General features: G+C 41.0%; 1 protein-coding gene across 1 annotated transcript in view; it reads left to right on the forward strand.

Moving 5' to 3' along the window:
* The window catches only part of RCL1 (RNA terminal phosphate cyclase like 1), a 29371-nt gene extending 15315 nt beyond the window's left edge, over nucleotides 1-14056 (forward strand). Inside the window, exons 6-9 of the mRNA XM_081944988.1 lie at nucleotides 7545-7670; nucleotides 8864-9020; nucleotides 10932-11035; nucleotides 12869-14056. Of these exons, the coding sequence (XP_081801114.1) occupies nucleotides 7545-7670; nucleotides 8864-9020; nucleotides 10932-11035; nucleotides 12869-13019 (538 nt within the window). The 3' untranslated portion in view covers nucleotides 13020-14056. The remainder of the gene's footprint in view (nucleotides 1-7544; nucleotides 7671-8863; nucleotides 9021-10931; nucleotides 11036-12868) is intronic.
* The last annotated feature ends 210 nt before the right edge of the window (nucleotides 14057-14266 follow it).

Consider the following 14266-nt stretch of genomic DNA (forward strand, 5'->3'; position numbering starts at 1 on the left):
AGCTAGAATGCAACCCTACAAGATTGTAATAAAAATACAAAAAAAGAGACGTTCATTATTTATATATATTAACTTGATTATATATTTTATATGTGGCCCAAGACAATTCCTATTCACTCAGTGTGACCTAGGCAGCCCAAAAGTTGGAATGCCTGACTTAACATGTAAGTAATCCCTGTTAAGATCAATTACTGAGTTCACACGTCACACTGGGTCAATATAGTGTGATCGGTTAAGGTGTTATCCTGGAGCTCACTGGCTGGGTCAATCTTCTCTCTGGGTTGCTGATATTGGGGGGGGGGGGGATAGACTTAGGGAAGGAATTAAGCTTCCCAGAAAAGATGGAATAAAAACACAATTTATATAATGTGATTTGCTCTGTTTTAAGAGCCATGATTTATGGCTTAGCATATTATGCAGGTTCAACCAATTGTAGTTCATACAATTAAGCAAATGATAACTTAGAGCAGGATGCTTTGCAGTATTAGATATGACTCTGCGCATGACAGATGTGAAGTACAAGAACATCAATAACTGAGCTGTGAATAAATAGCCTGAACGTTCTAGCAAAATATTCACTTTCACAACATACAGTGAGCAGGTGGAATTCAGATGAGTCAGTTACAATATTTTTCCTCAGCTGTGGAACAATACAATACAATACAAAACAATACAATACAATACAATACAATACAATACAATACAATACAATACAATACAATAGTAGAGTTGGAAGGGACCTTGGAGGTCTTCTAGTCCAACCCCCTGCCTAGGCAGGAAACCCTATACCGTTTCAGACAAATAGCTATCCAACATCTTCTTAAAGACTTCCAGTGTTGGGGCATTCACAACTTCTGGAGGCAAGCTGTTCCACTGATTAATTGTTCTAACTGTCAAGAAATTTCTCCTCAGTTCTAAGTTGCTTCTCTCCTTGATTAGTTTCCACCCATTGCTTCTTGTCCTACCCTCAGGTGCCTTGGAGAATAGTTTGACTCCCTCTTCTTTGTGGCAACCCCTGAGATATTGGAACACTGCTATCATGTCTCCCCTAGTCCTTCTTTCTCTTAAGCTAAACATACCCAGTTCCTGCAACTGTTCTTCATATGTTTTAGTCTCCAGTCCCCTAATCATCTTTGTTGCTCTTCTCTGCACTCTTTCTAGAGTCTCCACATCTTTTTTACATCGTGGCGACCAGAACTGAATGCAGTATTCCAAGTGTGGCCTTACCAAGGCATTATAAAGTGGTATTAACACTTCATGTGATCTTGATTCTATCCCTCTGTTGATGCAGCCTAGGACTGTGTTGGCTTTTTTGGCAGCTGCTGCACACTGCTGGCTCATATTTAAATGGTTGTCCACTAGGGTCTTCCGGTTCCGGCTGCGGTACGCGACGGGCAAGCTTTGCTCGCCCCGCGCACTCCTGGTGGGCTCCCCTTTAACCGGGGGGCCACAGGACGCCCTGGAGGGGCTCCTGCCGAGGGGGCGGCGAAGCGGGGGATCTCCTGTGTCGGCGGCGGCCGGGGGGGCTCCCCGAATCGCCCTAGGCACCGGGAGACAAGAGGGGAGGCGCCGTGGCGTCTTCGCGTTGAGGCAGCCGGATGAAATTCAAGATTCGAAGGACGCAGTTGCAATGTGGTGAGATGGAGATTCCCCCCGTTCCCTTTGATGAGTGAAGGAAAAAAAAAACTGTCAGCCTTTTAGAAAAGCTTTCAACTTCTGGCTGGGAAGTGTGATTGGAGGGAGGGGGATTTCCCCCCCCCCCTTGGACAAGCGGCTTTAAACTGTTTTGCTCCCTGCCCCCAGAAGAGGAGGGGGGGAGCCCTGGAATGGAATCACCCTCATAGCAAACAGCAGATTTCCTCTACTGCAATTGCGAAAATGAGGTGATGATCTGTTTTTTTTGAAAACTTTGAAAACTTTTGCCTTCGGATCCCGGAGCTGGCAGGGCAAGATGGCACACTTCTGTTGTCTTCATGTACTTTGAAATTTGACTCCACCCATAGAAATTGCTGGCATTTTGGCTTTGTCTCCGTGACACTCAGAGAAATCTCGTGTTACACCTTACCCTTGACTTGGAACAAAGGATTTTATTGCTTTATTGCCTAGGTCCCTAACTGCCTGGGCACCCTGCCTCGCGATCTCTCTCGGCTAACCACCCTCCCAGTTGTTTCTCCTCTGTACTGACATCTCCATCTCTGAGCTCTGATTACTACAGTGCCACCTAAAAGACCACCACCGGGGAAGCCGGGATTTGCAGGCTTCGCCCCACCATCTTCAACGTCCAGCCCCAGCGGACAACAGACACTAACTTCTTTGTTCCAGCCTAAGCCTTCTGAGGTGGACTTTCAACAGATGTTTGAACAACTCTTAAAGGGGCAGGAGGACTTAAAAAACCAATTGAAAGAAATGAACGAGCAGCTCAGAGAGAATAAAGATCATGCGATCCAAAACTCACAGAGACTGAACTTTTGGAGGAGGGGACGGCTGAGATGAGGAGAGAGGTGAAGGGGGTCCAGAAAGGAAATCAAGAACTTGAGAACCACCAGATAAAAACGGAATTTGAACTTGATGTCTTTTTTCCTTAGATTTCAAAATGTAATTGAGGCTGATGATGAAGATTTGAGGGATATTATGACAAATTTATTGGCTGAATATATTAAAAAAGACAGACAACAGATGGGGTGGGACATGGACCTGGTTTATAGAGTAAACTCAGCATATGCCAGAACACACAACGTTCCAAGGGAGGTACACGTCAAATTTCTCAGAAAGACCACAAGAGACGAGATTCTGAGTGCACAAAGGGGACAAGCATTAAAATACAAGGATAGAGAAGTAGCCATTCTGAAACAGATCCCAAAGAAAGTTAGAGATAAAAGAAAAAATTATTCACATTTAGCGAAGAAATTATACCAGAAAGGGGTGTGGTTTAGATAGCTTTTTCCAGAAGGTATGTTAATATTCTGGGAGGACACGAGAGTTAGAATTAATACAACTATTGAGGCTGAGGCCTTCATGGAAAAAAATAAAGTCCTAGATAAACTTGATGACACTACACCGGACATACAGGACATGGGAGGTGCCGGGGGGGGGGGGGGTAGAAGAGGCAACATTGAGAAAACTCAGATCACAAAAATGAACTTGAAAATCTGTTTGATATAAAATGATTGAAATTATTTTAAGATAAAAGTTTATATGCTGACAAAATACTAATAAGTAACAACAATCTAATGTATTAATAAATGAAAATTATGAGAATGGGGGGGAGGGCCATCTCCTGCATAATGTAACTGTCAAAATTTGTACTTCATCCACTACCCCTTTCCTTGTATATTTTTTAAAAAAAACAATAAAAATTTTGTTTAAAAAAATAAATAAAATAAATGGTTGTCCACTAGGACTCCAAGATCCCTTTCACAATTACTACTACTGAGCAAGGTATCACCTATACTGTACCTGTGCATTCCATTTTTGTTGCCTAAATGTAGAACCTTACTCTTTTCACCATTGAATTTCATTTTATTAGATAGTGCCCAATGTTCAAGTTTGTCAAGATCCTTCTGTATCTTAAGCCTATCTTCTGGAGTGTTGGCTATTCCTGCCAGCTTGGTGTCATCTGCAAATTTGATGAGTTCCCCATTTATTCCCTCATCCAAATCATTGATGAAGATGTTGAAGAGTACTGGGCCCAAAACAGAGCCTTGGGGTACTCCACTGCATACTTCCCTCCATGTAGATGCAGTTCCATTGAGAACTACACGTTGAGTGCGGTTGGTCAGCCAGTTATGAATCCATCTGGTGGTGATGCTGTCTAACCCACATTCTTCTACTTTAGTAGTAGGTTATGGTCTACCTTATCAAAAGCCTTACTGAAGTCCAAGTAAACTATCGACGGCATTCCTCTGGTCCACTAATTTTGTCACATTATCGAAGAATGCAATAAGATTAGTCTGGCATGATCTGTTTTTGACAAATCCATGTTGGCTTTTGGCTATTACTTTGTTTGCTTCTAGGTGTTCGCAAATTCGTTGCTTGATTATTTTTTCCAGAATCTTCCCTGGTATTGAGGTCAGGCTGATAGGTCTGTAGTTTCCTGGATCTAATTTTTTCCCTTTTTTGAAGATGGGAACCACATCAGATCTTTTCCAGTCCTCTGGTAGTTCCCTGGTGTTCCAGGATCTCTGAAAGATATAATTCAGTGGTTCTGAGATCTCGTCTGCCAGTTCCTTCAGAACCCTGGGGTGTAATCCATCCGGTCCTGGTGATTTGAACTCGTCTAGGGTAGACAGGTGCTCACTTACCATTTTCTTCCCTATTTCAATTTGTGTTCCTAATCCGATTTTTGTGGTGCTGCTTTTGATAGGTTGGACTGTTTTATCCCTTTGTGTAAAGACAGATGCAAAACATGAGTTAAATAGTTCTGCTTTCTCCCTGTTGCTTGTCACCTTCTTGCCACTTTCTCCTAGCAATGGACCAATTGTTTCCTTAACCTTTTTCTTGTTTTTAACTTGTTGGAAGAAGCTTTTTTTGTTAATTTTTACTTTTGTGGCAAGCCTTTCTTCATTGTGAGCCTTAGCTTTCCTCACTTCATCTTTACAGGCTCGGGCTATTTGCTGATATTCTGCCTTAGTTATGTCCCCCTCCTTCCACTTTTTATACTTACCTTTTTTGTCTTTCAGTTTGACAGATAGTTCTTTATGCAGCCATGCTGGTTTCTTTTGGGAGCTGTTATTTTTCTTCTTCATTGGTATTGTGCTAGACAGGGCTTTTGTAATCTCATTTTTCAAAATTTCCCAAGCTTCTTGAGTTGTTTTCCCCTTGAGGATTCTCATCCATGGAATTTTTCCCAAGCTCTCTCTAAGTTTATTGAAATTAGCTTTCTTAAAGTCCAAGACTCTAGTTTGACTTTGTTCTACTACTTGTGTTTGCATAATGTTGAATTCCAATATTGCATGGTCACTTGCCCCCAGGGTTCCTATGGCTTCAACACCTTCTATCATTTCCTCTCTGTTAGTGAGAATTAAGTCCAATATGGCTGACCCCCTTGTTCCCTTCTCTACTTTTTGGAAAACAAAGTTGTCTGCTAGGTTTGTTAGGAACCTGTTGGATCTTCCACTTGGTGCAGAGTTTGTTTCCCAGTTGATGTCAGGGTAGTTAAAATCTCCCATTACTATTGTGGTGTGCTTCCTACATACCTTAGTTAGCTGACTAGCAAAAAGTTCATCTACTTCCTCTGCTTGGTTGGGTGGCCTGTAGTATAGACCTATGGCAATGTCATTTCCCCCATAACCTTTAATATTGACCCAAATGCATTCAAGATAGTTCTCATCATTGTTGTGCTCTATTTCTGTAGAGACGTAGTTATTTCTTATATATAGTGCAACTCCACCTCCTCTTTTATTTGGTCTATTTCTTTTAAATAATTCAAATCCTTCTAGCTGTATGTTCCATTTGTCGGTTTCATCCCACCAAGTTTCTGTAATGGCAATAATATCGTATCTGCCCTCTTTTACTTGAATTTCTAATTCGCCCTGTTTATTCCTCATACTCTGTGTATTGGTGTATAGACATTTGAGTCCATTTTGATTGACCTTGTGTTTACTGTCTACATAACCTGTGTTATGCCTGACTGCCCCTATTTTCTTGCCACTTGTGTGATTCATGCACATGGTATGGCAATCACTATTAAATGCTTGGTTTTGCTTGACAGCAGGAGTGATAATCTTACCCACACAAACATCTATGTTACATGTACTTATAACCCTATGAATTTTAGTTTGCTGGGGACAGAGATGTTCTGTATCTATTAATTCTCTGTCCCCGCTCTTCAGTTTAAATGTTTATCAAGAAAATATGTGAATTTAATGCCAAGTAACTCAGTCCCTTTCTTGGATGGGTGCAACCCATCTCTTTTGTACAGTTTTTCTTTGGACCAGCTACAGGCATCATGACTAATAAAACCAAAGCCTTCCCTTTTACACCACTCCTTTAGCCAAACATTAAACTCTGCTACACACTGGCTCTTCCCAGGTAAAACCTCTGAAAAGATAAGCCTACAACCTATACTATTAAGTTCATACCCCAAGTTCTGGAAATCACTCTGCACAGAAAGTACATCTTTCTGGGATAGATCATTAGTGCCAAGATGTATAATAGCATCAACGTCACAGTCCTTACTTGCATTCTTCACTATCTTAAGAATACGCTTCTTGTCTCTGCTGGCAGTAGCACCTGGCAAACACCTGACCTCTTTTAAAACCTCCATATCCTCTCCTAAATTTACATCCCTTACGATTGAATCACCAACCAGAAGGTGACTTCTCTTTTTACATACCTTGATATTCTTCTGCGACTGATGTGTGAACAAAGTCCTAAAACATTTAGGAACAAAGTCCTAAAACATTGCTAGATCATGCAAGCCAGTGGTGGGTTCCTGCCGGATCGCACCGGATCGCGCGCTCCCTTTCGGCGCTAAACCCGGAAGTATGGTCTTGCCCCGCCCCTGGCGACGCAACGACGCTTGCCTGCGCTCCACCAGCTCGGCTGGGAACGGAGACGTTTCTCTGCTCAGCAATGTCTTCAGTGGAGTGGTGGCAGCCTGGCAGGCTGAGCCTGCGTCCCTTTCAGGCGCTCCACTCCGGTGAGGAAACGTCTCCGTTCCCAGCTGAGCTGGTGGAGCGCAGGCAAGCGTCGTCCCGTCGCCAGGGGCGGGGCAAGACCGTACTTCCGGGTTTAGCGCCGAAAGGGAGCGCGCGATCCAGTGCGATCCGGCAGGAACCCACCAGTGATGCAAGCATTTAATTCCTTGTGAGTCCATTCATATCTAAATTCCTTGTTTAATTGGATTAATATAAGTAAATTAACTATGGCTGAGCTATTTTACTGGTATCTATTACTAATGAAATACAATGAGAGAGTATAACAAAATAATAAAGAGATAATCTAGTTATGAATGCACCAGAGAAGAATGCATGACCATAGAGTACAGTACTTTATTAGTTATATATCTGTGTGATCTTCATTCTTCCAACATTATCTCTCACAAATAATGACTATACTGGAGCTAAGTTCAGGTATTATTTGCAGGGGACGGGACGGGGGGTAACTACCATCTGATTTCGGGTGGTTGTTGTTAACATTATATTATTGGTTAACATTAGGTCACAACATTAAATCCAGATGAGGAGTTGCCACCACTTTTTCCATGTTGAGTTGGCTGCTTTGAAGTTGTCAATTTGTCTGGAGTTCAGTATTACATCACTCTACAGTGGCTTTCTACAGGGTTAATATCATAGTCAATGGATTTGGTATGAACTTTTGAACCAGAAAAAGCATTGGTATAGCTAGTGCATGCATAGTTTGGTTTACAATTTGCATTCTCTGTTTGGCTTTTTGTGGTTGCGAAATATTCAAATGTGTATTGTGCATAGATGTGCATGTATTCATGAAGGAAATGCGCCAGAAGCCGCCTTCTGGTACTTGACCCTTTTTTTGGTTTTGTTTTCAAATGTATTCAGAAATATTTCCTTACCTTCCTAAACCAGCTATTCGGTTAGGGTGTCCCCCCAGATAGCAAACCGAATGGTGGATTCTGCAAGGAGCATCTTGAACAAATTCCTACCAGATATCTACATTCATACAGATCATATGAAAGGGACCAGCTCTGGAAAGTAAGTTTTCAGATAATTCTTTTGAAGGTATTTATTATGGCTTCAGAGATTTTCATGCGATCACAATACCATCTAATAGTATCTATTGCTATTAAGGGTTATCAGCAGTACAATCTAGGAATTCTTTGTGGATGCCAAAGGGGAACTTAATGTAGGCCACAGGTGGCTTATGCCTATTGTAGTCAACTTTTAATTAGTTACCCATTAGGTCATATAGCCTCATTTTGGAATAACTATCTAGGTGTTAGCTCCGGCCAGCCCAGAGGGCCGGAGTTGCCATTCAGGGGAGAAAACCGGGCCAGCTACCAAGACTCACCAGATTTTCCTCCTCCACAAGCAGTCCAGCTGAGACATGTACAAAGCTCTTGATAACTGACTGAAAACAATCCATGATTAATTGCTGGGTGGTTTTCATTCTGTGTCACAAGGTGATGGGTGTGCGTAGGCATGGGGTGCGGTTTATCCTAATTATCAAGTAACTATAAAAGGTGGTGGGGACATCTCTGATAATTTATTCATTGTCTAAGTGCTTTGTTAGTCAGTTCATGCCAGAGGAAGAAGATAAACTTCATTTTCTAGCCACCTGTGTTTGGCTGTTTTCATTAACCCTTCGGAACCTGACACTAGGATAACCTCTTTGGCGAAAGAGCTTGCCCTCTCTTTCTTGAACCTGCTAGCAAGCTATCTCCCATCCTTCTGACATCTTAGAGACCTTTTGATTAGAGCTGCTGGCCCCCACCTATTTTCAAAACATCTAGGAAAGGATTTTCTTTGACTCCCTCCTCATTGGCATGTCAACCATTGGGTGGTTGAGCAGGTGCATTGCCCACAGAAGTCTTTGATTTGATCCTGGTTTAAAAGGGTTAGGGTTAGCAGCAGGGACTGATAGATGCCCTTGTTAGACTTCTTAGAAAACTGTTGCTGGTCAGAGTAGAAATTGCTAGCTTAGTGAGCCAATTGCTTGACCCAGTGGTAGGCTACTTGTTATATTCCTCGATAATAAGAAAAATGAATGACATTAAATTTATGGTCGGTGTTTGGATTGGCTATCTTGTATTTTTAAATACTTGTGCGTGATTAAGAAACCACCTTGTCTGTCAAGGTTTGGACACTTATGTCAAAGACTTAAAAGTAAATACATTTTTAAAAAAATACCCCTTTCCCTTCAGTTTCTCCTCTTCTCCTCCTTTCAGGTCTCCTGGCTTTGGTCTGTCTCTCGTGGCTGAGACTACAAATGGGACTTTCATTAGTGCTGAACTGGCCTCTAATCCCCAGGGCCAGGGTGCTGCTGTACTTCCAGAAGACCTTGGTGTGAACTGTGCAAAGTTACTCCTTGAAGAGATCCACCGAGTAAGTGGCTGATTCTAAGGCTCTTCTGAAGAATAATTGCTAATCCATCCTCACACCTGGTGCCTTCCATATATGTTGAAATCTGAGCTTCCAGAATTCTGGCCATCCGGATGTGGTGATCCCCAAATATCTGGAAGGCATCAGAGATGAGAAGACTATTTTATAAGCTGGCATTTTTTCATGAGTTCTTCCATGCTGGTTAGAAAGTCTGGCACCAAACTGAGGAAGCCTGTGCTAATGCCTCCCTCATCATCCTATGCATTTTAGTTCTGGGCATATTTACGCTTATGTAATTTTAGTTATATCATTTTAATTCTTCCCATATTTTATTACAATATAAGCCTTATATTTTCTAGGCAGCGGCGGCAGGAACAACAGAGTTGAATATAAAGGTGTTTTTTTTTCAAATACAACAAATAAAATTCACCTTTGTTTTGGTTAGCAACTGGAAGAGGTCTATAAAGATGGTCCTCAGGTTACAATGGTAATTGGGAGAGGAATTCCCATTGCTAAGCGAGGCAGTGTAAATAGTGATGTCACATGAATTCATCACTTAGTGAAGGAAGCCCCTGGAGTCCCCATTAACCAAGTTCCACCAGTCATTGGGCAAGGATCCACTCTATCAAAGTCATTCCTAGCTTGGCCCCTTCCCAATTCTGAGCCCTGATAAGATAAGGAACTGCTCCTCTTGAATTCCTCCAACTTGCCTATTCCACCCCTTCCCTCAAAATCTGCTCCTTTGGCTACCCAGCAGAGTGGCACTCCGGCAGCAGTGGCACCAGCAACACTGACGTCTTCAGCTTTCTCAGCCAGCCATTCCTACCCCAGGCCTCTATTTCAGCCCAAGGAGTACCACCTCAAGTCCTGTGCCGTGATCAGCCACCACAACGTGCAAGGCCCCAACTGCCACTGCCCTGTGTTCAGTGGGCTATGCTATGCCCAGCTGACTTTCCCTGTTTCCTCCCACTTCTGAAAAGACATGCCCAGCCTGACCCTATGCAAAGCAGCTGCTAGCCAAGCCCATCCCTCTCCAAATTGTGTATATCCTCAGGATGTTTTGGCAGGTCTCAGAAGCATTGCAAGAAGGCCATGTGTGATTTGGAGAAGGTTCATGCAGTCACGGGAAGAAGGCCGAGTATGGCCAGCACCTGCCTTGCAAAGGGCCAGGCCGAGTATGCCTTCTCAACAGCAGAAGATGGTGAAGGTCAGGTGGAGGTGGCAGGGCCTATGGAGCACAGGTGATGGCAGCAGCTAGGAAGTCTAGCCACAGTGTGGGGCTTGAGGTGGCGGCACTGGCACTTGGGTAGGGGGCCCAGATAGGTGGGGCAGCAGACAAATGAGACTGCTGAAGACCCCAGGCCTCTTACTTCAGTCCTAATGCTTCTGATGCTGCCACCGAGGGAGTGCATGATCCAAGATGGCCAAATGGACAGAGATGGAAGTTGTGGGGGCGGGCGGGGGGGGAGACTGTCAAAGTTCCCCTGCAGTTAAGTGTGGGCTGGCTGCCAAGCACCGGTGTTTTGATCGTGTGACTGTGAGGGCACTTCAGTTTCTGATTTTGTTTGTTTTGTATTTCACATCCACCCAGGCTGAGATAGGCTCCATGGGACAAGCTGTCCTTCTGAAACAGATTGCCATGTGCCTCCTGTTGCACCACTGCACAGCACTGTGAGATAACAGTGTGTCACAATTTCATTTTTGGGAAGCAGTTGTAGGATTATTTAAAGATATACAGATATCTGATATAATTTTGAATATACTGCTGTGCAATTGAAAATAAAGTGTTTTATCTTTTGACTTTTGAAATGTAAGAGCAGAGTGTCCCTGTGCTGTCTCCCAATTTCCTTTTCCCCTTTTATCTATAGTTTGTGGCTACCACAAAGCTTAATGATTAAAGCATTTCCTTTGCAGGGAGGCTGTGTGGACTCCATAAACCAAAGCCTCATTTTACTTCTTATGACTCTTGGACAGCAAGATGTCTCCAAAGTCCTTCTAGGACCATTATCACCTTACACGTGAGTTTTCTCATCCACACCCACGACTAATTTATTCTTGCTCAGTTTCTTAACTGAAGTGGCAGGAAACCATTCAATGGCTGCTACTTGGAACAGTTAATGACTACTAAAAGAACCACTTATGCTAATGTCGAGAACACGCCATGCAGTATGTTATTGCTGTTTATATGTATAATGCCATCAAATCAGTTTCTTATCAGTTCACTGAATCAAGCTAATGAAACTTGCAGATTGCATTTGCTCCTATAGACACAGACCAACATGAATTATATACGTATGGTAACATGTTCTTTTGTAAAGTGTCTTACCAGGAGTAACTCCCTGGCTTGCAATTTTGATAGCAATAACATTGATAGCAATAACATTGAGTAGAAAGTATTTTTAAATAGCAGATATTCATGTCACAGGTTTCAGCATGTTCTAGTCAGTACAGGTAGACCTCAACCTACAGCAGTTCATTCAGTGACCATTCAAAGTTACAATGGCATTGAAAAATGTGACTTATGACCATTTTTCACAGTTACTACCTTTGCAGTATGCCCATGATCATGTGATCAAAATTCAGATGCTGGGCAATTGGTTCATATGTATAACAATTGCAATATCTTAGGGTCATGTGGTCACTTCTCACAAACAAATCAATGGAGAAGCCAGATTCGTTTTACAACCAGGTTACTAACTTATCAACGGCAGTGATTCACTTGAAACAACTGCAAGAAAGGTCCTAAAATGGGGCAAAACTCACTTAACAAATGTCTCACTTAACAATAGAAATGTTGGGCTCAATTGTGGTCTTAAGTTGAGGACTACTTGTATTCAGGAGAAACTTGAGATCCATTCTGTTGGATCCGAGAGCCAGTTTGGTATAGTGGTAAGGACACTGGACTAGATAGAACCAGGGAGCCTGTGAGTTCTAATCCTTCCTTGGGCATGGAAACCAGCTGGGTGACTTTGAGCCAGTCATTCCCTCACAGCTCAGCTCGCCTCACAAGAATTTAGCTAAAGTGAAAATAAGCTGGTAGGAGTAGTATGTATATGTATAAGCTGACTTTTATTTGTAAAATAAATAATAAAGGCAGGATAAAAATTAAATATGTTGCCTTGAATTGTATAAAATAAAGGCAGGGTAGTTATGAGAAGCACAATAATATGAAATTATGGCTGCCAGTTCTTTAGCTGGTGTTGGCCTTCATATGGATCAAGTTTTTCTTCTTACTGCAGTGTGACTATCGTATTTCAGTGTCCTAGACTGTGAACTGTCCTTTTTCGGTTATCATGGTACCGGTGCTGTATGTATGAAAGGTACAGTACTGTGATAACTGAAGAATGATAGTGCCATCACAATGAGAGGGGTTATACTATGATATTACTGCCGTGCATTGTTATATGCTTTGGAGAGTCAAGTAGGAGTTTTTGAGGTAGAACAAGGAGAGGAGGAACTTGTATGCCTCATTGATAGATAATAGTCTATTAGTAATATAGGAATGTGCAAACATTCTACATGGCTTAGTCATTAATTTAAAAAAAAATGGTAATAAGCCAACTTCTCTGAGTAATATTTTGGAAATGTTAAAATTCCATGCAGATTTTTTTTAAAAAAAATCTTAATCTTAATTAATTGGAAACATTACTTTGGAGATATCCAGTTTTGCTCAGCTATGCTTTTCCTAAACTTTTTATAACATTTGACAATGGAAAAATAATGTATTTTTCAAATAATCGGTAGACATTCTTCATGAACAGGTACTTTCTTTTGAAATGCAGATGTTGTATGTGTTGACTACAGTTTAGAAAGAGATGTATACTTATACTTGTTTTTTCCTTTTCTTTTAGAATTGAATTCCTGCGACATTTGAGAAATTATTTCCAGGTTATGTTTAAAATTGAAACCAAACTGTTTGAAGATGAACGAAAGGGAGGTGAAAAAGTCTTAATGACCTGTGTTGGCATTGGGTTTTCTAATCTTAGCAAAACAGTACGATGATCGTTTGCTCATGAATTTCAATTAAAAGGGACAAAAATTAATGTTTCTATTGATATACTTTCAGGCACATGTTTTACTCAGGAAGAATATGTGGATTTTGTGCGTGTGACTGACTTTCACTTACTAAAGCAGTAGTTATTGCCATTTTAAACCCTTTGAAAGACAAGTTTGAGACTCCATTATGGACTTGAAGTGCATACATTGAAGATTATTTATTGAAGATACTTCTAGACATTTATGATGAGTTGGAAATACAGTCTAAATCTTTTTCCCTTTTTATTGTAGAAAGAGCATGTGCTAAAATCTTGTTTAAAATCAGATGCAATGATAAACAAATTTGTGTCATATAGTCTTAAAACTGCCATTGAATTTTTCTAAGGAAGCTCTTTAGTATGCATTAAATTATACTGGATGTTTTGTTATCAGGCTTTTTTTCAACAACGAAAGTTTTAAAGATGATAGACTACAAAGCAGCTCTCCATGGAGAAGGAAGAACTCTTTTCTATAAATCTTTTTTCTTGACCTTAGAGTGAAGTCTGAACAGAGATTTAGCCTTTTATTCTGAGTAAATGGATGCTAAAACTACTTGTCCCATGTTTTTTCTTAGTCAGATATAGTGATAGCTTATTGATTCCATGGTGTAGCAACTTCAATTTTCTGCATCTGGAAGTAATTCTGAACCAGCAATTGGTTCATGGAAATCTTACCCAAAGGATGGCTGTTTTTCTGCTGAATGTCAAGCAAGATTCTTCTGTATCTCTGAATGATTTGAAACCTGTTTTCTACCTGGAAGATAACTTATCAACTGATTTGTGTATTCTTTTTAATTGTTTATATCAGCTCTCTTTTATTCCTTTTCATCCTCCCTACAATCTCCCACCCTGGAGATTATCCTTCTAAAGAAAAGTCATTTTCTTATACTCTACATATCCTGAAGTATGAATAAAAGCTGAAATTACATCCATTTCTCTCACTTATGTACAAAAATAAAGAATTTAAGACTAACACAAAATAAAAAATGGGAATAACAAATTTAACACATGTCCTTTGCTATGTTTTTTTACTCTTTCTACAGGAATAAAAGTTTCCTAAATTAAATGTTCTTCTCTTAATGACTTGGACTTTTCCAGTTTCTGGAAAATTCAGGGAGATGGAAAACTCCCACTCGCAACAAACCTTATTCCTTGAACTTCTAATTCTATCTTCTTTTTGAAAAAAGAGTAAAACTTTTCAATCAGCAGAGGGAG

Source organism: Natrix helvetica, assembly GCF_964273705.1.
Source record: "Natrix helvetica genome assembly, chromosome: 2".
Lineage (NCBI taxonomy): Eukaryota > Metazoa > Chordata > Lepidosauria > Squamata > Natricidae > Natrix > Natrix helvetica.